Source organism: Chiloscyllium plagiosum, chromosome 29 (genome assembly GCF_004010195.1).
Source record: "Chiloscyllium plagiosum isolate BGI_BamShark_2017 chromosome 29, ASM401019v2, whole genome shotgun sequence".
NCBI classification, from domain to species: Eukaryota; Metazoa; Chordata; class Chondrichthyes; order Orectolobiformes; family Hemiscylliidae; genus Chiloscyllium; species Chiloscyllium plagiosum.
Window position 1 is genome coordinate 33,669,046 of NC_057738.1, and position 26,472 is coordinate 33,695,517.

At 38.5% G+C, this 26,472-nt stretch overlaps 1 protein-coding gene across 4 annotated transcripts in view; it reads left to right on the top strand.

Moving 5' to 3' along the window:
* The window catches only part of cdyl (chromodomain protein, Y-like), a 169,158-nt gene that overhangs the window by 113,593 nt on the left and 29,093 nt on the right, over window positions 1-26,472 (top strand). For all 4 annotated transcript variants that reach the window (XM_043719484.1, XM_043719483.1, XM_043719482.1 and 1 more), the window contains exon 2: window positions 15,604-16,270. In XM_043719484.1, the coding sequence (XP_043575419.1) occupies window positions 15,604-16,270 (667 nt within the window). The remainder of the gene's footprint in view (window positions 1-15,603; window positions 16,271-26,472) is intronic.

Here is a 26,472-nt window from a genome sequence, read left to right on the forward strand (position 1 = left end):
AGGATCCGGAGGGAGGTCCGTTGCTGGAGGCTTCGGATTTCTTGTAGGTACTGGTTGTCCTGGTTGGGTCCAAATTTTGTTGGTCGGAACGTAGTCCGGAGTCCGTGCGGGATCAGTCGGTTCTGTAGGCAGGTGTTGAGGAAGGAGATGTGGCTGAGGTAGCGAGTCTGTTTGAGAATGTGGCTGAAGAGCTTTGGATGATAGCTTTAGATTTGAGTCATCAGCTTATGGGGGATGATTGCACATAGTTCAGATATGTCACCTTTTTCTTAATAGAAATTGACCATTGCTTATTGCAACATATCACTAAGGCTTGAAATAGTGACATACCATCTTTCCACAAATCCATGTGTTTGAATGAAAATCTCCAAACGCTCCTTTGCTTTGTCTTGTTTCAAGTTTGGATAATTGCCTGTCTGCAAGGTCATTGATCAAATTCTTGTACTACTTTCTCCCTTCTTTCCTACAATGCACTGTGCATGTTGTGATTGGATGGTGAGAACATGGAAAGGTGTGAACATTGGATCTGTCTTCTAAATGGAGAGCTACTGGTGAAGATAAACCAATGTCTTGAGTAGCATGTCAGTAGACTTTAGCATGGGTACTGAAGAATGTTGGAAGTCACTTAAATTGACATTATGAACAGGGCTTTCTTCGAGCACTTTTAAAATACACCCACCAATATGCATGTATACCTTGATTTAGAGTTTATGGAATTACAACTAATTAGGTTTTAAATTATATTCATGAGATTCTCTGATCAGAATGACTGTGCTTTGTTGCATACCTAGATATTTATCTCAAAGCTGCTGCAGCTGATCATCTGATGTAACATAGACTGAAGCAAAGAAATTGAATTGATTCATGTTTTCAACAGTGAAAAACGTCTAATCAACGAAGCCATGTTTCCATGTTGTTCTCATGGGCAGATAGATTTGTGGTGTTTTTGTGTTTGAAGATAGTCATTAGACTCAGAGACATGGCAATCTGGTAGATCGATTTTATGATTTATATATGTTCGTGTGTTTTGAGAAGATTTGTAGCTCAGGTTGAGATTTTGGATGTAGGTTTGCTCGCTGAGCTGAAAGGTTCATTTCCAGACGTTTCGTTACCTTATGAGGTAACATCTTCAGTGGACCTTATGCGAAGCAATGCTGAAAATTCCTGTTTTCTATTTATATGTTTGGACTTACAAAGAAAGAACACTTACAGCCCAGGAACAGGCCCTTCGGTCCTCCAAACCTGAGCCAATCCAAATGTCCTGTCTAAACCTGTCAGTCAATTCCTAAGCATCTGTCCCTCTACTCCCCACCTACTCATGCATTTATCCAGACGCATCTTAAATGAATCTACCGTGCCTGCCTCAACCACCTCTGCTGGCAATGTGTTCCAAGTGCCCACCACCCTCTGTGTGAAGTACTTGCCACATGTATCCCCCTTAAACTTTCCATCTCTCCCCTTGAAAGTGTGGCCTTTGGGTTGGTGATGTCACTTCTTGTGGTGAAGTCACTTTCTGTTCCTTTTTTCAGGGCGTGGTAGATGGGGGTCTAGCTCTGTGTGTTTGTTGATAGTTTGTATATGTTGTTGGACTGCGGCTGGGCCGACAGGTCATTCAAATGGGAGGTGATTGCCTATAAATCCACGAACGCAGGGGACTTGGTTTCAAATCCTGCCATGGCAGATGATGATGGAATTTGAGTTCAATTTTTTTAAAAAACCCGGAATTAGGAATCCACTGACCATGAAACCATTGTCGATTAGTGAATCAGACAATGTCCTTCAGGGAAGGAAATCTGCTATCCTCACCTGGTCTGGCCTACGTGTGACTCCAGACCCACAGCAATTGGTTGACTCTTACTGCCCTCTGAAATGGGCTAGCAAGCCATTTACTACAAAGTAGCTACGACCATTACTGATAAGAGACAACCTAATCACTGTCCCTTGACATTCAGTGGTGTTACCATCACTGAATGCCCCATTATTAACAGCCTGAGGATTATCATTGACCAGAAATTCAACTGGACTCACCACATAAACAGTGGCTACAAGAGTAGGTCCAGAGGCTAGGAATGCTGTGATGATTAACTCTCCTCCTGAGTCCCCAGAACCTGTCCAACATCTGAAAGTTGCAAGTCAGGAGTGTGATGGAATACTCCTCACTTGCCTGGATGAGTGTAGCTCCAACAATGTTCAAGCTTGACGACATCCAATACAAAGCAGCTCTATCCACACCGTCCTCCACTGATGTTTATTAGCAGCAGTGTGTACTACCTACAAAATGCATTGTAAAAATTCGCCAAAGATCCTTAGATGCACCTTTTTCAAACACCCAGCCACTTCCATCTAGAAGGACAAGGGCAGCAAAAGCATGGGAACACCACCTTCTTCAAGTTCTCTCTCCTTTCCGCCACCGCCTCCCCCCCCACAAAAGCCACTCACCATCCTGACTCTGGCATATCTTGCTGTTCCTTCACTTCACTTTTTTTTTGCTGAGTCGAAATTCTGGACTTCCTTCCCTCATGACCTTGTGGGTCAACCCACAGTGGGTGGACTGCAGCAGTTCAAGAAGGCTGGACTAGAGGAACTAGGGCTGGGCAATAAATACTGGCAAGCCAGCGATGCCATGATCCCATAATTGAATTTTAAAAAATCTAAGGAAGTGACATTTAGTGCGATATGTTCTAAAAATTCAGTTCTTGTGATTCTAGGGAAAGATGCAAGGATCAATATTCATTCATGGCAACAAACTTGAAAAATTGTTTGGGATTAAATTTAGGTGTTTATTCCAAGCAGTTGTATTGATGTTGGAAAAGGAGAATGCTAATGTATCGGATATCAGACCTGTTGTAACCAGTACCTTGTATGTGGGCCACCCCATGTTGCCAGTTTCCTATGTACACCCCATCTAAGGTGCATAAAGAAATTATACTTGTACCAGTGTCTATCTTGACATAATACATGTCCATTCCTTTTGGGTGCATCACTTGGACATAGGTAAAAGTTTCAATTTTTGCATGTCCATGTGGCGTGTCCAAATTGATCACTGCTGTTGTCTGTCTGACTGGGGTCTGTAAACAGTGATGTTGCAAATATCTCTTGGACATTTATAATTGAGCACTCAGTGATGGTAACATCATTGAATGTCAAGGGGCAGTGGTTAGATTGTCTTTTATCAGTAATGATCATAGCTACTTTGTAGTGAATGACTTGCTAGCTCATTTCAGAGGGCAGTCAGAGTCAACCAATTGCTATGGGTCTGGAGTAACTCTGTCCCATGGATTAAGCTTGAAAAACATTGTCATTGTTCCTTGGTTGACTTTTCTTGTACCACTGCAGAGTTTTGTGTTCCATCTTTGATTTCCATTGGCAATTGGATTTCTTGCAAGTTTTATTCTGGTGTTAGCTTCTAGAACTTAGCTTGCATGTGTCATGAAATGGACATTATCTTGGTAGGTGAGACCAGCCATCTGTTGAACATGTTGACAGCTGTAATAATCATTTGTAGAGTTCAGAACCTGAAGGTGTTGCTAACTCCCATCAGTTGTTTCATACTGACATCCTCCTCCTTGCACTGTTGAGGTTTTTTTTTGGGAGGTTTTGTTCAGCAGTGCTTTTCTGAAGACCTTTGGCCTTTAGCTAAGTTGACTTTGGTGAAATCGCATCTGCACCTTTTTTAAATGTTGAGAACTGCTTCTAAATTGATTTGGTTGTTCGTTTAACCTGGTTGTTTTCAGCATGACATGAAGTCAAGGCTGAGTATTCTACAATTTATTGTAACTTAAAGCTGATCTTCTGAAGCCCTGAAAATGTTTTTGGAAGAATCTTTTTGGCAATTGCTAGAAGCATCGGGTGTTTCGACTCCTCTTAGTCTTTCAGTACCAAAGCAATAATGAGTTTGATTACTTGTTTTTACAACAAAGAAAAAAAACTTTCCTCCGTCAAAATAAATGAAATTCTGTCAATGTTAATGCAGGGCCTATCCATACTGCATTATTTGCTTTCCATCTTTTTGTTGTTATGTGCACTTTAAAATAGCAACATAAGAATCTACTTTGCAGTGTAATGCTTTTTCTGATTTTACGTTTTTTTTCGTTTTGGTTTTGTTACTTGGTGCTTTAAAGGTTATTTTTTTTAAAATTCCTCTTAACATGAACCAGTTGAGCAGTGCCTCTGGTCTCGTGAAAAGAAAGTAACGTTGTGTTTGCCCTTTTTTTTTCTGCCCTCCTGTTGCTTCCATGGGAAACACATTGCAGAATCGACTGCACACAGGTGAGACCTTATTGATATGCGACTTTTTTTTTCACATTTTCTGGCTGCACTGCCTTCTAGATTCCTTTTGCCAGTTCTGAGACATCCTGGACCTCAAACTTTTTAAAAATTTGGACGGACCTTGGCCTTTGAAATAGGGCATATGTATTTTTAAACTGTGCATCTGTATAGCTTTAACCCAGTCTTTGGTTGTAGTTGCAAGCTTTGCTAAACAAATCTTCAAGTGCTACTCTATCACCTTTTCCTAACACCAAAGAGCCACAGCTTCTGAGCTGCCACCATGGTGTGGTTACTTGGGTCAAACACCATTGCCACTATATGGTCTGAGGGCTTCATTATGCTCTGGCCTATATAACACACACAGCAAAAACTGTTCTTGTTGAGGCAGTCTATCCTGATGTTCATTTAACAACATAAACTATTTACACTGTTGTCTGACTTGTACTGAGTTCTGTGCTCACTGATTATTGTATTGCATACACATAACTGGCTTAACACATTACATTGATTCCACTGCACTGAGGCAGGCAGTGATCTGAAAGTGAAAAATATTTTAAGCCCGAGCATTACAAACAGTGTTGTCATCTAACAGTCTTAAAGTTTAACCACTTGCCTGGTATAGGATCTGTGAAATAATGCATCAGCGCCTGGCAACATAAAGTTTTGAGCTGTTTTTGTTGTAAAGCGAGCACTAAAAGTTGATTTGATGGAAAATGCTAAAATGATGACGGGCACAATAGCGTGAATCAAAACAATCTGTTAGTTTTGCATTCAATTTCTGCTTTGAAAGTTTGGCTCAAAGCTTTGTGATTCAGTAATCTAAAACAAGATTTTATAATTTTTAAGAAAACAAGATTGTGAAATGTACCATTGGAGTTATTGATTTTAAAGCCGAGAACCATGAAATTATTAACAAGTTGGTTAGGCAGGATTGAAAGAGGGGAAATGCAAGTCTACTAGAAATGGGCGCACATACTGGGCAAAAGTTTAATTGCCTAGACGATAAATATTAATTGTCTGCCAGTACTTTCTATTTCTATCCTGTAACTCCCGTATTAGGAATTTATTGAATGTTGGCTAAATTTATGATGGGTGAGAAGTATCTTACAAACTCAATTGAATTATTTTCATGAATACTCAAATGTTGCGCTGCCTGGGATGTTATTTATATGGACTGGAAAAATTTTCACTAAGATTCAAGAGGAGATACCCAATAACAAATTAGCAAAAATTGGATAGGAGACCGATTTAAGGATAATTTGCCAAAATTGGTAGGGTTAAACAGTGATTCTCCCTCAGAATCTGAATCTGATTTTTTTCTTCATTAAAGATGACTTGGATTATGGTATTAAGAGCCATAATCTCAGTTTACTGATGACATTCATTTAGTTGGAATGGTAAGCAGGGTAGGTAGAAGCTGAATGTTTCCAAGGGACACTGAACACCATCTATCAGTTTGGTCCTCACTATCTAGGTGGCTATATGTACTGTCACCTATTTTGTACCCAAAAAGGGGATAAGAGCATTTTCTAAATTGAGAAACGAGAAGAGCTGAGAGATTTAGTACTTCATAGAAGAAATCTGAAAACTGGTGAACGAGAACTTTTAAAAACCCATTGTTTCTCACTAACCCCCTATGCAAGCGACTGAAACCTAAGAAATGCTCAACCTGTCACTATCACCAGCCAGATTAGTACAGTTTTAATCGTGATATTGCAAAAAATCTGTCAACTGGCTTCAGAATTCAAATGCAATATTTAAAGCAGATCATCTTCTTCAGTGTATTAAAACAAAAATCAACAATGTTCCCATTGAATATAAAGTCAATAACTCTATACTTAAATAGGTAACACCTTGCAAGTTTCAAAGACTTGTATTTCTTTAATAGAATATTGTGGTGATCTATTTGGATATTTAGGGAGCTAAAGGAATTTGAGTAAGAGAGAAACTATTTTGTCTTGATGGTAGAACCTAGATCAAAGAGTGTAATAAAATTAGAACTAGGGTGTTCAAGAATCATGTAAAAGGGGACATTGTCACAAAGTGTATTGGAAATTTGGAGCTGTGCCAAAATGTTGTTGAGCCTGGAGGGCTCAGTTGAAAAGATTAACTACTCATGTCAAACAAAATAATGATGAAAAAGCTCAAACATACATAGTTAAAATAAAGATCAGCTATGATCTCATTCAGAAGTAGAGCAGATTCAAGATGTTAATGGCCAAGTCCTGTTCTGATGTGAAGCTCTTAATAGCAGTCATGTTAGCAAAGCTTGTTTTATGCATTACTCTCATCTAGTGAATAAGTAGCAGCTGCTTGTATCAAAATTCAGGATCAAGAACCAAGCATTTACCTCAGAAAATGTTGTTGTATTATGGATTTGAATCTGATTCAAACCAGTCCAGAACTGAACTTTTCAAATGCAGATTTAAATATAATAAAATTCATGCTTTGCTTCAAAAATATGACCAACCGAAATACTTCTAATTTTATGTGCAATATGCAACATTATTGGCTCTTTTGTTAAGAGTATAAATTAATTTGGTCAAGAATCTTAGTAAATCATACCTGGAGCATATGGAAAAGTTAGGCACAGTTCTTGAAACTCTCAGGGCATTATTCATATTTAAACAGTTGTCAATTATACACTTTTGTAATGAACAGGGACATTATCCAGACCATTAAAAAGAAGAAAAATCTGCTAAAGGGTGCTTTAAAAATTGAATTTGAATTCTGAAGCTAGTTGACAGCAGATTGTTTTCTTGCAATAATGCATTGTTTAGTGTATTGTTGCAAAGCCACGTAATCTGGACAGTAGTGGCAACAGCTGTGTATGTTGACATTTTTTTTGTTTAGATTGTTTAAAAGGGTCAGTTTAGCTCTTTAACTGGATGGCTGGTTGTTAATGCAGCATGGGCTCAATTCCTGCACCAGCTGAGGTTACCATGAAGGATTCTCCTCTCAACCTCTCTTTTTCTCTCACTCACATATGAGGGCAGCCCTATGATCTGGTAAAACTATGGCATCTTTGCCTTTTAAGTGTAGAAAGCATTCCAATTTTGCAGCATTATACTTTTTGGAAGTGAATTTAATTATGCAGTATAGAAAGCATTATTTATTGCAAATTCACTTGGCTGCTTTATTTAATCATGTAACATTTTGACAAACTTTCAGAATGCTATTGTGTGGTTTCCTTTCACACAAGCTTATACCTTTTATAGTATTTCAACTAAATGCTGCTGATTTACAGAATGTTACTTTATTTGTGGACATTTTTTATTAAAGACAACTTTGGAGAGTTGTGACTATATTGACCACTTTCATTGTTAGCAAAAAGTCACTGCTTTGAACCAAGGAACCTGAGGAAGATGTTTGCAGGTTTTTTTAAAAAAAAAAGTTACCAGAACTTGTGTGTACCATCTACATTTGCTCTATTCAAGCAGTGAGGATGAAGATCGACATATTAGCTTCATGGGTATTTGTATTGGGCAGTTTTATTTGGTGACTGACTTTTTTTTTCTGTTTTGGTTTTTCAACCAGGGCTAGGTATGTGTTTAGATGTTCTCTGGTCATAATATCAACTCTTTTTTGGTTTGGTTTGCTTCTTGGACTAGTGGCTGCACCTTTTTTCTGTGTTTTGAACAACGCAGCAGAAACATTTTGACCTGTGAAGGAGAAAATCTGTCCCTATCTTGCACTCATCCACTGTCGGTGTCTCCCCCTTTTCCCTATCCTCTTCCCTTTTGAGTAATGAAAGAAATTTTCAAACAGTTAGTTGTTCTGTCTCTGTAAATTTTCTTCTTGAAAGGGAAAATCACCTTCAGAGACCGTAAAAGGGTGAGTCTTTAACCAGTGAATGTAAAAGTGAGAACAATGTGTCCACGACCTCATGCCCACCTTGAAGGGACCAGAAGGAAACTAAAGGAAAGCATTTCATTGATGTCTATCATTTGGACTGATGTCCGAACTATGCTTCATTGACTACTTTTTTTTTTGTTCCTTCCCTGTCCATAATATTTGTCTTGTCTCTGCTTGCATATGAATGGGAATATTTTTAAATTGGTACTGTATTTGTTAACTATTTGCTTTTCTGCCATTGGTTAAAAATATGTTTGAAATAAACAGCTGCTTCCTCCTTAAATACAGAAACCTAATATGTTTTCTTTTACCTGGCTGCCAAACTCAGGTTAAATTGGTAGTTCAGATAGTTTGACTAAATCTTTTTGATGTTTGTGATGGCTCTGGGAATAATGAGGCTTGATTTCTACTGCCATCTGGTATATCAGAACAGAAATGTTTTAATAGCCCATATCTTACTAAGGTGGTAAGATGGGAGATTGATATTGATGTTTGAATGGCTGAATTTATAATAAATAATCCCTCCATATTTTTCTAGATTTTTAATTAGACTGTGCCGTAACTACCAGGTATTCTTCAATCGTCAGCATACTCTCTATTCTAAATCAGAAGGTTGTAGATTCGATTCAATTCCATTCCTGTGCTGGGGAAATGTATGCTTTCAGAGATGCTATCCTGCAATGTGTTATGGCCAATTCAGATGGATGTAAAACATCCCATGCCATTATTTCAAAGACGAGCAAGCATGTTATGCCTTTTATCCTGGTAAACAACTATCCCTCAATTGACACCACAAAAGCAAGTTACCTGGTTATTGCTACATCATTATCAGTATATTGTGAACAAATTGACAATCCTATTTCTGATTGATGTTTGGGAACAACGCTCTGGAGCAAAAGTCACAGGAAAGAATGACATGCCGTGAGGTTTCTCCTTGCCAATGCTTCCACCACAGGAAGATACGGGCAATTAAAACATTTTGTGTTACACACTTGGTAGCAAACTAGAAACCAAGCCCCATTATTCAGAGTCATTACAAATTTGAAATGATTTAATCAAACTGGTTCCCATCCACCTTTTAAATTAGTTTAAATCATCTTCATCCTTAGTAGCAGATTATCCCATCAAGACATTGAACCCATCTGTGTTGCACAGATTGGGAGAGAAATAGAAGTGTGATGTAGTATTTAGTATATTTTAAATAAAGTTGATAAGCTGCAGGTGCAAGTATTGTATTTCTATGTCATGGCAACAGAACTGGTGCATAAAGGGGCAGGACAGCGTATAAAATATTCCTGTATCCAAGGTGTTTAAGAAAGGGGGGGCAGGGTAGGTAGCACTTTTTGAGGATGTTAGTGCTGGAGAGATGATGTGATCTCTGCTTATAGTAATACTGAGCAAATCTGAAACCAGAGTAAAACCTTGCTTAATGGGCTGTAAACTTTATTTTGTTTTTATGTTCATCATGGAAGTCAGTCAATAAATGTATTCACCAGAGACTGCCAATATACTTTTTAATAAAATAATTTGAGTTCTGACACATTATGATATTATTCTATAGGAGAACTATTTGAAATCTTTTCATTAGAAAGAAGGCTTCAATCATTTTGCCCAAACAAGAACTAAAAGGCACCAATACCTGAGTCATGTGTCACTCCTGTCTCCATGATAAAACTCCTTGTTCAACTGGTATGACTAATCTATTTCCGTTTCTCAAATTTTATGTGCTCATTTGATGTTTTCTTTCGTTAACATGTCTCCCTCTGCCTTTTAAACAAGCTGCTAACTCTGATTTCTTTCTACTTAACATGAGTTCCTTAACCTTGTCAGAAAGGAATATATTCTACAAACTTGACACCTCCACAGCCTGTTTCTAGCTTGCTTCCAAGCAGCTCTGAACTTCTTGCGCCCCTTATCTTGCCATTCCCCTGGCTGTTGCCCTAATCCTCTTTTCTGTCTTGTTGCTCATGGTATTTCTTGCTGCACAGCTTGTCATTTCACTTGGAGTGAGCTAACCAGTGAGGCAGCAGATGACGGCTCTTTAAGTGTTCCACTGGGTCAATGACCTCATTAATTTCAGGGGCACCTTTTTATATGAGTACAGTACTGCAAGTTTAATAAAACCAGATACTGATCAGTCAAAACTGCCATACTGCAATGACTGTTGATTTTCATTGAGCTCATACTTAGGAGTTTGACTGCATATGTGTCACATCATCTAGTGGTGCTGTTAGGTATTTAAATACAGCCTTTTCCCTAGCCCTGACTATTCTGACTTCTACTAACACTACCTCTCGTGATAAGGAACTCTGAATGAACTTGCATCTGGGCTGCCTCTCTCTCCTTGTTTTGAGTTGTAAAACTCAGCAAAAACTACAGCAGTGGTCTCCTGAGATGGCTTGCTTATCATTTTGTCCAAAGCCAAATGATTGAAAGAAATGCTACTTTTTAAACAACTGTTATAAATGATCACCTGAGCTTTGCTTTTCTTTAAACTTCTTCAATCCATTTTACCTCCATTGTTGAACCAAAGTTCCCAAATAAGAATAAGATGTTATGAACCTTCATCATATGTTCTGGAAAGGTCGATGACAGGTGCAGTTTAGTTTATGCAAAAGTGATACCATTGCAATGCCGGAGCGTGAACTTATCCAGTTGATGACAGTTATGCATATGAGGATGTCCAAATTAAGAAGTGGCCTAGAAATCCTCATTGGATGAGGATAAATCTCTGGGACGGAAGTGTCCTACTGCTTATCTGTTTATTGAGCTGCTAACCACATGTATCAGAAATAAAACTTGAGACTTAAAACTGAAATGTTGAATCTCTTGTGTGCACTCTTCCAGGTGCTCATGATTTCCCTCCAACTTCCAACTGTCTAAAGGAAACCTTCAAGAAGCTTAAGAAATAGGAGTAGGAGTTAGCCATCTGGATCTTCTTGCCTATTCTGCCATTCAGGAAAACAATTATTTGTCTTGTTCCTGAATCCATCTTTGCATTATACCCACATCCCTTTTGATTCCCTTAGAACTTAATGGAGTTTTGCTATCCTGAATATACATAGCAACTGAGCATTGTTAACTCTCTGAGGTTGAGACTTCTAATGCTGCAGAGGTCTTTTTATACGGAGAAATTTTGCATCTCATTCAAAATTATTGACCCCTTTTATTCAGCAACAATATTTATAGACTCCCTAGCCAAGCAAACATCCTCAAAGTATCTATTCTTAAGAGTTTAAATGTTTCATTGAAATCACATCTCAATTTTCTCTTTTCTCCCTCTCTTTTCTCTTCCCCCACCCCATCACCCAACACTACAGTGCTACAGTAACAATTGATTTTGTGGGAAAGTGGATGCATTCAAATAGCACACCTATATGCTTATTGACCTGAAATGTTGATTTTTTTTTTTCTCTCTCTTGCCTCACGGATGCTGCTTGGGTTTTCGTAGCATTCTTGGTAGAGACAGTAATTTATATACAGGAAGAAGAACTGCAATATAGGATAGGTCAGAGTCAGCATGGATTTATGAAGGGGAAATTATGCTTGACTAATCTTCTGGAAGTTTTTGAGGATGTAACTCTGAAGATGGACGAGGGAGATCCAGTAGATGTAGTGTACCTGGACTTTCAGAAATCCTTTGATAAAGTCCCACATAGGAGGTTAGTAAGCAAAATTAGGGCGCATTGTATTGGGGGCAAAATACTAACTTGGATTGAAAGTTAGTTGGCTGACAGGAAACAAAGAGTAGTGATAAACTGCTCCATTTCGGAATGGCAGGCAGTTATCAGTGGGGTACCGCAGGGATCAGTGCTGGGACCGCAGCTTTTTATAATCAATATTAATGATATAGAAGATGGTATTAGTAATAACATTAGCAAATTTGCTGATGATATTAAGCTGGGTGGCAGGGTGAAATGTGAGGAGGATGTTAGGAGATTACAGGGTGACCTGGACAGGTTAGGTGAGCGGTCAGATGCATGGCAGATGCAGTTTAATGTGGATAGATGTATGGTTATCCACTTTGGTGGCAAGAACAGGAAGGCAGATTACTACCTAAATTGACTCAATTTAGGTAAAGGGGCAGTACAAAGAGATCTGGGTGTTCTTGTACACCAGTCAATGAAGGGAAGCATGCAGGTACAGCAGGTAGTGAAGAAGGCTAATAGCATGCTGGCCTTCATAACAAGAGGGATTGAGTATAGAAGCAAAGAGGTTCTTCTGCAGCTGTCCAGGGCCCTGGTGAGACGACACCTGGAGTATTGTGTGTAGTTCTGGTCTCCAAATTTGAGGAAAGACATTCTGGCTATTGAGGGAGTGCAGCGTAGGTTCACGAGGTCAATTCCTGGAATGGCTGGACTACCTTATGCTAAAAGACTGGAGCGACTGGGCTTGTATACCTTTGAGTTTAAAAGACAGAGGGGATCTGATTGAGACATATAAGATTATTAAAGGATTGGACATTCTGGAGGCAGGAAACATGTTTCTGCAGATGGGTGAGTGCCGAACCACAGGACACAGCTTAAAAATACGGGGTAGACCATTTAGGACAGAGATGAGGAGAAACGTCTTCACCCAGGCTGTGTGGAATGCTCTGCCCTAGAGGGCAGGGGAGGCTCAGTCTCTGGATTCGTTTAAGAAAGAGTTGGATAGAGCTCTCAAGGATAGTGGAATCAAGGGTTATGGAGATAAGGCAGGAACAGGATACTGATTAAGGATGATCAGCCATGATCATATTGAATGGTGGTGCATGCTCGAAGGGCAGAAAGGCCTACTCCTGCACCTATTGTCTATTGTCTAATATTAAATCTAAAAGGTTTAAAACATGGATAGAACAACCCTTTCAAACACTAGTATGGATTAATGGAATTCACTTTCTGACTTCTACTTTAGAAGGTTATTTCAGCAGTCGAGATTAGGATTGATAGGTGAACGAATTTAAACTAATTAAATGAATGTAAAAACCAAGTGGGTAAGTTTTGATCTGGAGCAATATCCTTATGTGGATGGTGAATATCAACAAGGGCTGAATGGCTTCCTTCTGTGTTATCTTGCTTTTGTATGAACTTGATCAGACTTATATACATAATATTCATAGATTATTTGAGACTCAGATCTGACCTCTGACAATATTCTACTGCAGACTAATTGAGAAGGATGTAAGAAAGTGTATAAGGTATGAGCAGATAGGGAAAGAATTAAGTTTAGGATTGCTTGAACAGGCTCCACTGACATGACTTTGACCAGATAAGACCTTGCAGTAAACCAGTGAGGTGCTGGAGTCAAGGGTAGTGGTTTGATGAGGTGAAGAACATCTATTGTGTAATACCAGATGGCTTAATCTTCACTGATGCTTACTGATTGACTGACTGGGTGACCATTACATTATAGATGTTGCCTTATTTGGATGCTGTTCCCTGTAAATGACTGTATAATTCCTTCAGAATCTGCTGTTTGAGAGCAGACAGAGAACTCAGGTCTTTGTGTATATGGTCAATCGCTCTGTCTCCAGGGCTCATAATAAAGATGAAGGTAGAACCATACTGTGTCTCTGACCGTTTGCTTCGACTGATGTGGAAAACAGGACGACAGATGAACAGGCGAAGACAAAAGTTTGTACAACACAATCTGTGTAATCTGAAACTGTCATCTGGGTTCTTTTGATAATTCAACCATTTATCAGAGTGGTGTTTTTTGCAGTTCCAAAACATTGTATTGCAATATTTCAGTCTTGATCCTGTCTAAACTGCAGACAATTATAGTGATTTCCTACACTTGTAATTATTTTTTCAGCAGTAAATCGAGTATTGATACTACTAGGACTGCCTTATTCCATCAGTCGAGTCGTTCCTTCTGTTGTCACAACTTACTGCTTAAGTATAACTCCAACTATTGTCCACAAGATGTGTTTGGCCACTGTCACAGACTTGAATGAAAACCATGGTTGAGCAGATTTAAGAGAGAGAAAAATAGAATTAACACTTCAAGGCTGCCAGACTTGAGTGTCTCCAGTGTTGTCAGTTTTTATTTCAGGCTCCTAGAATTTTGTTCCTGTAACTGTCAATAACTGCTTGTTTCCATTTGCTACCCATCATGTCACAGTCACAATGTCTGCCATGTATTTTTTTTTGTATTCCATTCCCTTCACTTAAGGCAAGTCCTGATCACTTCCTGACAGCTTCTTTAGGTTTGTCAGCATATTGAGCTCCCAGCAGAATGTAAGAAATAGCAGTGGCTTTTTCTCAGGAATCCTTCACAAGAATACATAAGTTAGCTGGATTTTCATAAATCATATTTGAGTTTATTGTACATTACTTTTTGGATGGTATTCAATCTTGAATCTGTCATTCTGGGACACTATATTGATCAGGCAAATCAGTCATCAAAGAGTAGACTAAACTTTGAGTTTCTGCTTTACTGAATTACCTAAATGTAAATCAACTTTCACGTAACTTTGTACAAACACAAAGATCCAAGGGAGTAAGTCTATCTTAAGTGAAACTATGTTCAGTTGCCCTTCAGAAAAGGTAAAAAGGAAGTTATGAAGGTAAATCTATAAAGATTAATTTTGGAGATAAAAAGAAAGTAAGTTATATTTAATCTGTTCAAAATTGTTATGACATACTTCTGGTAGGGGTGAATCCAGTATAAATCTGTCTGATCTGTTAATTCTTCCAGAATTCTCTAGCTTTAAGTAGCGGTTACAGACAAGTCGATGATCACCCAGACATTTGAAGGAAAATGCTTTTATGAGTAGCAACAAAGCATAATTTGGATATCGATTTATTTTAAATCCTAAAGGAAGTTGACTTTGGGGTTGGACCCCTTTTTTAAAAGCGAGCATTTAAAAGCGCTAATTACGTTTTCAAAACTATAGAGGGGATTGGATGAAATGCTTCAACTTAAAGGAGGCAAATACTATGTCACTATGGTCAAGGATTCAGTTTTTTTTTAGTGGTGTAGAAGTGTTTAAAAGCAAAAGGGTAAGTTTTGGAATGGGAAACTTGAGGGATATGGTGAGAGGACAATTTTTTGGGGGATTAGGAGGTGAATAATGACATGTTTCTCAAAGAGCAAAATTGTACTGGTGTTTTCCTGTCCTGTACAATTCTATTCTCCAGTGCTAGGTTGGTGATTCATGATTATCAACCAAAAATGTTGAACATTTCAGGGTTGAGATACTTTCCTACTGCTAAAAATCGTCGTATTTTTATTGCACAGTATGTTATGTTCAGCAACTGTCTATCTGCAAACTACTGCATGTCCAGTGCATGGCTTTTGCACATAATAACAACATCAGATCTCATACATTTGTTATAATCCTGTTATACTTCATTGAAATGTCAGATACAATTCTAGACTTGGTCATTTACCAGAATAGCATTTCTATAATTGGAACAATAGAGAGAAACCTTTATTATAGCGCAAAAGCCGTAGCATGTTATGTATCACTGATTCCATTGTTTCCTGATTTAATAGGTAGAGAGAATTGTGGCCAAGAGGAAAAATAAAAAAGGCCGAACAGAATACTTGGTCCGGTGGAAAGGTTACAACAGCGACGATGACACATGGGAACCAGAACATCATCTGGTGAACTGTGAGGAATATATTCTGGAGTTTAACAGGCAGCACAGTGATAAACAGAAAGATGGACCTTTCTCCAGGGCAAACAAACACACTCTAAACAATGCTCGAAAGCAGATTTCCCGGTCGACCAACAGTTCTCTGTCAAAGTCTTCTCCCAGATCCCCAGGAGTTGGTAAAGACTGTGATTCAAAAGGCTCCAACCAGTTCTTATCAAGTCACCAGAAATATCGAAAAACCAACTCTCAGACTTTCTCCAGTAGGAAGACGATGGACCTTACTAAATCTGGCATCAAAATCCTAATCCCCAGGAGCCCACTAAAGAATAGGATAGTTGTTGATGGTTTTCAGGATACCTCATCAGATAGGTTAGAGCAAATGACACACAATCCTGACTCTGTAGCACCAGACTTGGCTATTGAAAAGCCATTTGGAGCTTTGCTTGTCCATGGAGCAGAGAGAGCCAGAATGGGAACCAGGCCAAGGACGCAACCATTATCACCCCAGATGCAACTGCCAGTGACAGGAGCAACAGCCTCAGCGTTATCATTTAATGGGAAAGGTGAGTGTGAATGTGAATGTGTTTGTATTGTTGTATATTTTAATAAAAGTTGAATAATTGACCATGAGCTATTACAAATTTTTCAATCTGAATTATTGATTTATTTACAAGCCTTTAAGTTGCATGTAGTAAACCTACAAAACAATGGAAATGTTGTGGAACAGATTTCAATCAGTCAAACTCTCCATTCTGATTTTACCCAATCTTTCATCTGTTGCAAAGTTGGCATTTAATCGTTGGAAGTAAAATTTTGGTTTTGGCATCCTGGAATACATGTAGAAATCCTCTTAAATCAAAATTCTCATATCCACAAGAGTAAACTCTGTATTTTTATCAAAGTCTTTTGAGTGGCCTATCATTCATGTGATTAGTATGATTTCTATTATTTGACCAATGGATGTACAGTTTGGAATATAAAAAAATTATCTAGTTTTCTAAACCCTATTTCCTGCTGTGTTGAAATATGTCGGGACTTTGAAGTATTGTACTGAACATTTCATGCATTTATATTCAGAAGATTTAGAGCAAGTTTTTTTTATTACTTTTGTTTTTTTGGGTATTTGTTCTTAATGCAATGTACCCACAGGTCATTTGACATTCAAGGAACACTGAATTCTACACCATACCTTGGTGCAGTCAGATTGCCAAAAGATTGGTGTGAGAGTTGGCTGTTCTTGCAAGGGTAAAATATAATATAAAATTGCTGTTTTTTGTGAAAGATGCTTCATCCTGTGTACATTTTGTCAAAATAATTTTAAAGATATTCTGTTCAGTGTTGGAAATTGCCAATGTAATCATTTTAATTTTGATTTCAATATTTAACCTGATCAGTTATTTTGACCAGTGATATATATTTGAACAAATAGTACAGCTTATTAAGTCAATGTAAATGCATTTTGAATTAAGATATTATGTTGTAATTAATTTCAAAAATTGCCTTAAATCTAACAATTTTTAAATGTATAATCTATTGATTTCCCACTTAATATAAAGATCCAAGCTGTAGTGTCCACACATTTTCTATCCTGCACATTCCTTTCTCATTTTCCTAGATCCATTGTTGTTTCTCCCCATTCCCATTCACTGTACTGAACTTAGTTTGTATATTTTGCTTTCCTGTTTGTTAAATGTTTGACTTTAATTTCTTTTTTTAATGACTCCAAGCCTTTCACTACCCTAACTCCCAATTTCAACTTCAGGCCCTGTTCATCTCCCTTCATGAAAGTTATCTGTTTTTCTTTTAAATGAACTTATTTTCCTTTAGCTCCCTAATGTTTGTAAAACAAAATTGTGCTTCACTTCACTTGGACCACATTTAAGATGTGGAAAAATATGTACTTTCATCATTGTTAGCAAGATTTAGTGCTATCCTGGATTTTTTTTTGTGTTCAAGCTTCTGTGATTCTGTGACTCTTCCTTACTGTTTTCCCTATTATTCTACTTTAATATAAAATGATATTTCGCTAATTCACCATATCTCATTAAACTAGCACAGTATCCTTTTCATCTCCAAGGATTTTCACTTAAATTTAGCCTCCAAAGATGGGTGTAGTTTTTTTTTACTGCAAGGTTTCTCATTCAAATGAACTTCGACAGTATTGGCCTGAGATGTCTTATCGATGGTAGCCATGATGTGGAGGTGCCAGTGTTGGAGTGGGGTGGACAAAGTTTGAAAATCACACAGGTTATACAGCTACCTGATGAAGGAACCATGCTCTGAAATCCAGTACTTCCAAATAAACCTGTTGGCCTGGTGTTGTGTGACTTTTAACTAAGTGTTTTAAGTAGTGCAGAAATTTGGAACACTTGCTCATAAATGAGTTTCCCATGCTCATTACTGCAGCAATTTCAAATACCTTCATTTACAATGCAAGTGCAAAGCTGGAAATAAAAATAAACAGGTTGACAAGTAAATTTTAATACTATTCCCATAACACTTGGCAAACTTGAACAGTTAAACAAGTTGAATTGTCATTAATATGGAGAATCCGTTGTACTCTTTAAGATCCAAGTTTTGTGCCAAACTAATCAGGTGATTTGTTAATAGAACTTTTTCCAAATTCCTCTTTGGCTCACCACCAACAGGATATCACAGTATAATTGTATCCTGTGTCTGTGATTATAAGCCACTGCTTTTATCCTATTATACTGCCCCCCCCCACCCCCGAGTTCTAATGCGACAAAATTTCAGATGAGCAAAGTCGGTTGGGGCTTGATGCCTATCTAACCCCTCAACAGCTTGATATTAAGCTATGTGAGAGATAGCTTAATTAACTGACAGTCCGGATACAATTGTATCAGTTGTCAGTTTCTTAAGTTAGATTAGATTCCCTACAGTGTGGCAACCGGCCCTTCGGCCAACAAGTCCTTCTGACCCTCCGAAGAGCAACCCACCCAGACCCATTCCCCTACACTTACCCCTTCATCTAACACTACAGGCAATTTAGCATGGCCAATTCACCTAACCTGCACATCTTTGGACTGTGGGAGGAAACCGGAGCACCTGGAGGAAGCCCATGCAGACACGGGAGAATGTGCAAACTCCACACAGACGGTTGCCTGAGGCAGGAATTGAACCCGGGTCTCTGGTGCTGTGAGGCAGCATTGAACTTTGTTTTTCATGTCTTACCTGATTTTGTAAAAGCAAAATACAATAGGATTGTTAAAACAGAAAACAACATTTAAGGATTCCCAAAGTGAGGTTAATTTTCTTGTATTGGTATTTTGTAATTAATTTGCTCTACCATCTTCCTCCAAATCATCACAAATGACTCCCAAATGCATAAACACTATTTTAGGTTATACCCAATGTTGTTCAGTATTTTTTTTTTAACCTGTTAACATTTTTCAAAGAATTCTACTTGAGACTGGAAATAGCTGGACTATTTTAGAAAAACACCTTTCAGTTTATCTTGGGGAAGCTGGCTACAAGTTATATTGTGCAGTCTACAAACAGAATTGCCTGAAATTCATGTAAAAATAACCACATTAGTGAGTTTAAGCAAATAATTTTAAAAAGTTTAAAAAAGAATCAGTGGATTCTAGCTTTCCTATTTAAGTGTGTGTAGTATTTTTTTCCCCCAAAAAACAGAACACTTTATTGTCTGTACTGGACACCCATACAATGACTCCTTTGTATTGGAATATCCGAGATTGTGTATAGATTTTCAGTGCAAAATTACCAACTATGCAAGTTCAGATTCACCTCAGGGTAGCTTTGCGCTCCAGATTTTGAATTTCACTTCAGTGGTACGTTATAAGCCAAATGGGATCATTTTTAACAAACATTTACTGATTTGAAATGATCATGGCAAGTCTGGGAAGAAAGAAACTCAAAGATACATTTGTCCTTAAAACAAATTTAGCTATGCCATTCAGTGGAATATATTTGGGCGATTATCTTTTTTTTAAAAAAAAAATTCTCAAGCTTCATAATGTATTAAGTCAGAGGTTACACGACACCAGGTTATATTCCAACAGGTTTATTTGAAATCACAAGCTTTTGGAGCACTGCTACTTCATGAAGTGTCACTGGTGTCCTGTAGCTTCTGATTTTGTCCATCCCAGTCCAACACCAGGATCTCCACATCATAATTTATTGTAATGGATCTGATTCATGAAATTGTTGGACTATATAAAGAGGCCATTTGGCCCATCCTAGCTATGCAAGCTCTTTCAAAGTTATCTAATGTTTTACGTCCCAACAATTTTCCCCCACAACTCTGCAATTTTCTCCCTTTTCTGTGCGTGTTTTTTTTTAAGAATTAGAATCCCTATAGCGTGGAAACAGCCCTTCAACCCAATAAGTCCACACTGACCCTCCCTTTCAAAGTTATCTAATGTTTTACGTCCCAACAATTTTCCCCCACAACTCTGCAATTTTCTCCCTTTTCTGTGCGTGTTTTTTTTTTTAAGAATTAGAATCCCTATAGCGTGGAAACAGCCCTTCAACCCAACAAGTCCACACTGACCCTCCAAAGAGTATTCCATCCAGACCTATTCCCCTACCCTATATTTACTCCTGACTAATGCACATAACACTATGGACAATTTTTAGCATGGCCAATTCACCTGACCTGCACATCTTTGGATTGTGGGAGGAAACTGGTGTACCTGGAGGAAACCCACGCAGAATATGCAAAGTCCGTATGGGCAGTCGCTCAAGGTGGGAATTGAACCCGGGTCTCTGGTGCTGTGAAGCAGCAGTGCTAACCACTGAGTCACCGTGCCATCCCGGTTTTCTTCCTGTTTTGTTTTGATTTGTTTTATTTTGCATATTGTAACTTAATCTGCTACCCCATTGTTTTCAAGTAAGACATTTCCAATCCTGACTCCTATGCAAGAAATAAAAATTATTCACCTGCCTCCAGTTTTTTTTGCCAATTACCTGAGATCTCTGCAATGTAGTTAAGGAACCCTCTGCTACTGGAAATACTTCCTTAATTATTTATCAAAATCCTTCATCGGTCTCAAATTGTCCTCCACCTTAGCCTTTTCTGCTGTGATAATGATCTTAATCATTCCCTTTCTTATGTAAAATCCTCTTTCTTTCCATTTACCTCTGTCATCATGCCAACATATTGAATGATGGAGCAGGCTTGAGGATTTAAATGGCCATATTCATAAGATCACGACTGATCTATTTTGTGTATAAAGTTCCAGACACCGATCTACTCCCAATAACCTTGTGCAGTAAAAATTGGCAAAGTGTTGCAAACAAATTAAACTACACTATTCTTTCATGTAACTGAAGTCCAGCATCCATGATTCCATTCTTGTAAATATTCTTTATATTTTCTCAAAATCTGTTAAAATCTTGTCCTCATTCTGTGATCTTCTGTGAAATTTGGCCCTTAAATTTGGATACAATACATCATTGAGGCCTAGCCAGTGTTCTATAAAGGCTTCGACTGATTTTCTTGTTTTTGTACTCTGTTCCTGGATTGTATATGTTCTTCTAATAAATCTTTTGAAGATGACATGGCAGTTAAGAAGTTTATGTACAAGCAGTCCCCAGATTGCAAATGGGTACTATTATGGAGTCTATTCACAAGTTGGTTCATATGCATGTCTGATACAAGACGGAGCACAATGAAAGGCAATACAAATCAGCCGTTCGTAAGTACAGCAAATGTTCGTATTTAAGGTCTTTAAAATTACACCACTGAATGGGATCACATTCACATGTACAAGCATTCTTAAGTCAGGCATTCATAAATCAGCGAACCCCTGTATATGCAGCCTGAAGTGTGTCTATTCCTCCAACTACTTGCAAATTTGTGCAATTTAGTTTGCATTGCATTTTAATAATTTTTCTTTCAAAATGTTATTTCACACTCCTCCACATTAAATTTCATCTGTCATGTCTGCCTATTTCATCAGTCTTTTAACATCCCTCCTGAAATCTGACAGTAGCCTCCTTGCCATCCCCAACATTTGAATTTCATTTCTTCCACAAACATTTTAAATTTATATTCTGTTTACCCAAATTTAGGCCATCTTAGATGTATCAAATACGCAGCAGCTTTGATGCTAATCCCTATATGCAGCCTCCCACTAGTCTCTGCTTCCCACAAATAACTTCATTATGCTATCACAATGTCCCTTTAAGTCTTTCTCATTTTTTACGCTGATTTGGTTCATGCAATTCCTTATTGAACATCTTTTGCAAGCCTGTGCACACATCAATCCTTCTAAAGAATCTTCAATCTTTTTCTGTCAATGAAAATCATGGCTGTTATTTAATAACCTATTTCTTTTCTAAATGGCAGTTTTGCCTTTTGGCTGGAAAAATTTCAGAATAATCCAATGTTATGTTAACTGACTTCTAGTTGCTGGCTTTTCCTTTGGTTTTTTTTTTGAGCAACAATGGTAAAAACATACTTCCAACCTTCTGACACCATTCGAGAGTGGAAAGATTATGTCCAGAGCATCTACCATCTTCAACCATACTTTTCCCACTAACCTACGATGCATCCTATTGGGGCTATATGTCCTTTTTAACTTTGAGTTTTGCCAAACTTTTAGATGTTACACTGTCCCACCTACCCCTCTGCCCAATTTCATCTTTTTACAATTTTTCTATAACTTTTGCTGCAGTGAAAGGGAGAAATGAAATATTCACTGTTAATGCAATTTTGTCTGTAGGTTCAAAAGCAAAACATTATGGATATCAGAAGTATAAATAGAAGGATAAGACGCTAGAAGTACACTGTAGATCTGGCAGCCTCTATGGGGAAAGAGTTAGTGTTTCAGTATATTATTTTTGTTCCTTCAGTAGCTTAACTTTTTATTTATAATCTCTACTGTTTGATTCAGCTATTAGTTATCTCATAAGAATAATGAAGTACTTAAGAACATGATCCCATGCAGGGGTGTAATTTTAAAGATTCAACCTACAAATGTTTCCAGGTGGCAACTTTTATCTTGACCTTCACTGTGTTCTGACTTGTGTACAAATTAACTTGTGAACAGACTCAAGAATGGAACCCACTTGTAACATGGGACTGCCTGTAGTCTGTTCTAGTCCAATTTGCTTTTTAACCAGTGTCAACCAGTGGTACAGTGCCATCTTTGGACTGTTCTGAGCAAATAAATAGTATGGTTGAGTTGTCGGCGCTCTAATCTGTATAGTTACACCTTTCACTTTCAACCACACATCTCTCAATCTTTTGTATTAATGTCAGGTAAGTAGTATGGCAACTCTTTCAGTATATTGATTTAACACTTGAAAACTTGATTGAATAAAACCACATGTTGTGCACAGTCCAGTGACCCACTCTAGATAGGCTGTACACTTTTTCTTGTAGGGATATGTCTGACAGGTTGCCCTTTGGTACCTCTTCGAGAGCTATGTTTCATGTGAAAATTTATGCAGAATGAGGACCGATTCAGATCAGCTATGTCTCCTGCCTAAAGCCTATGTACTTAGTGAGTTTTGAGAAGATTTGGAGCTCAGGTTGAGATTTTAGATGTAGGTTTGCTCGCTGAGCTGAAAGGTTCATTTCCACACGTTTTTACCTTATTAGGTAACATCTTCAGTGGACCTCATGTGAAGCAATGCTGAAAATTCCTGCTTTCTATTTAGATGTTTGGGTTTCATTGGGTTGGTGATGTTATTTCTTGTGGTGAAGTTGCTTCCTGTTCCTTTTCTCAGGAGGTGGTAGATGGGGTCTAACTTGATTTGTTTGTTGATAGAGTTCTGGTTGGAATGCCATGCTTCTAGGAATTCTCGTGTGTGTCTTTGTTTGGCTTGTCCTAGGATGGATGTATTGTCCCAGTCGAAGTGGTGTCCTTCCTCATCCGTATGTGAGGATACTAGTGAGAGAGGGTTATGTCGTCTTGTGGCGAGCTGGTGTTCATGTATCCTGGTGACTAGTTGTCTGCCTGTTTGTCCGATGTAGTGTTTTGTTACAGTCCTTGAATGGTATTTTGTAAATGATGACATTAGTTTTGCTCGTTGTCTGTATAGGGTCTTTTAAGTTCATTAGCTGCTGTTTTTAGTGTGTTGGTGGGTTTGTGGGCTACCATGATGCCAAGGGGTCTGAGTAGTCTGGTAGGCAGTCATTTCTAAGATGTCTTTGATGTAAGGGAGAGTGGCTAGGGTTTCTGGACGTGTTTTGTCTGCTTGTTTTGGTTTGTTGCTGAGAAATCAGTGGACTGTGTTCATTGGATTTTCCTCTGCTCTGCGTAGCTCCTCTGTGCTGCAGTGAAGGGTGGCTTGTTGAAATAATGTTCTGATGCAGCTTCGTTTGTGGGTGTTGGGATGATTGCTTCTGTAGTTCAATATTTGGTCTGTATGTGTTGGTTTCTGTAGACGCTGGTTTGAAACCCATAAATCTGAATCCGAGCGAGCTGGGCACACCCATTCAGGCTGTTTATTAATTTAAAAAAAAAACCAAGGCCTCTCAAGTTGTTTACACTAATCGTCTTCAGTAGCAACTTCAGCACTCTGCTTTACAACCTTTCTTCAAAAAAAGGGCAAAACTTCTTAAAATGTGACTGTGTCACTTTAAAAATATGCAAAGGCCAAGATTCATTTTGATATCCCATGGTCAAATTTTAAATGCTTCAGTACCAAGTCTTTTTTGTTAAGGATATGCTTTTGACTGCATTTTTAATTTTGTTTTGATTTTTGGCTGCTAAATTGTTGCATGTTGAATGTTATTCTCATTTCTAGGAGGTAAGATTTAGTTTTATTCTATTCTATAGTTTTTTCTATAGATTGGCAGACATTGTCTACAGGGACTTTGCCAAGGCCTTTGACATGATTCTGCTTGATAGACTGGTTAGTAAAGTTAATCACATGGGGTCGAGGCACAGCTAGCCAATTCGTTACAAAATTGGCTTAACAGGCTAGGAGACCGTGGTGGTAGAGAGTTGATTTTCAGTCTGGAGGCCTGTGGCCAGTGTTGTTCCACAGGCTTGGTGCTGAGTCCACAGTTGTTTGGCATTTATATAAGTGATCTGGATGACAATGTAGATTAATAAGTCTGCAGATGACACCAAAATTGGATGGTATAGTCGACGGGAGAAAGTGAAGACTGCGGATGCTGGAGATCAGAGTCGAGTGTCTGATGCTGGAAAGGCACAGCAGGTCAGGCAGCATCTGAGGAGCTGGAGAATCAACATTTTGGGCATACACCCTTCGTCCTGATGCTGCTGTGCTTTTCTAGCACCACACTCTCGACTCTAGTATTGTAGGCAGTGAAGAAGGTTATCTTAAGATTACAAAAGGGTCTTGATCAAATGAGTCAGCAAATTTAATTTGGAGGTATTGCATGCTTGCCTTAATTGCTCACTCCTTTTGAGTACAGGAGTCAGGATGTCATGTTGAGGTTGTACGGGATGTTGGTGAGGCCTCTTACTGGAGTACTGTGTGCAGTTTTAGTTGTCCTGCTATAGGATTGGTGATATTAAATTGGAGAGGGTTCAGAAATGCTTTACCAGGATGTTGCTGGGAATGGAGGGTTTGAGTTATAAAAGTAAGCTGAATAGACTGTGACTCTTCTTTTTCATTGGAACATAAGAGGTTGAGAGGTGGTCTTTATTGAGGTTTATAAAATCATGAGACACATTGATAACGTGAATGACGAGTCTTTCCACTAGGTGGGAGAGTTCAAAACTAGGGGCGCACTTTTAAAAGTGAAAGGAGGAAGTTTTGAAAAGGACATGAGGGTCAACTTTCTTGTACCGTAATTAGTGTGTGGAATGAACTGCCAGAGGAAGTAGTGGTGTAGGTACAGTTGCAACATTTAAAAGACACACTTGGATAAGTACATGAATACAAAATGTTTGGAGGGATATCTGCCAAGGACAGGCAAGTGGGACTAGTTTAGTTTGGGAACATGGTCTGCATGGACTAGTAGGCCTGAAGGGTCTGTTTCTATGCTGTACAACTGTATGACTCTATATAACTGTATCTAACTCCTTCTTGAAAATGTTAATTGTTTTGGCCTCCACCATTTCCTTGTGACTCTGAATTCCACAGGCACACCACTCTTTGGGTTAGTTAGTCCTGCCATTCACAGCCAGAACACCCATTCTCAGGTAAGGAGACCAAAACTACACACATTTCTCCAGATATCACCAGGGACCTGTACAATTGCAGCAAGACATCCTGCTCCTGTACTCAAATCCACTCTCAATGAAGGCCATTGTACGATTTGTTGCCTTCCATGCCAAATATGGTACCTCATTAGTCACTGCTACCATGTAGAAAAAGACCTATTTATATTTTCCTGTCTGCCAGTTGTCTATTCATGTCAATGCACTACCCACAATCTTTAACTTTGCAAGATAATCACTTACATGGGACCTTGTCAAAAGCCTTCTACAAGTCCAAGTAAACCATATCCAACAGGTCTCCCTTATCAACTAAAGTTATATTCTTGAAATTCGAATATATTTGTCGGAGGCATGATTTTTCCCCCTCGTAAATCCATACTGACTCTGACTAATCCTATCACCTTTATTCCCCCAAATGGTCTGTATTAACTATCTTATTTTGAGCTCTGCAAAGGACATCCCTCCTGCTGATGTTAGGCTAATTGTTCTATAATCTTCTGCCTGGGAACCCTCCAACCACAAGGGATGAACTCAGATTTCTCCAGTTTCCTCATTTTCCCTCCCCCCACCTTGTCTCAGTCAAATCCCTCGAACTCCGCACCGCCTTTCTAACCTGCAATCTTCTTCCTGACCTC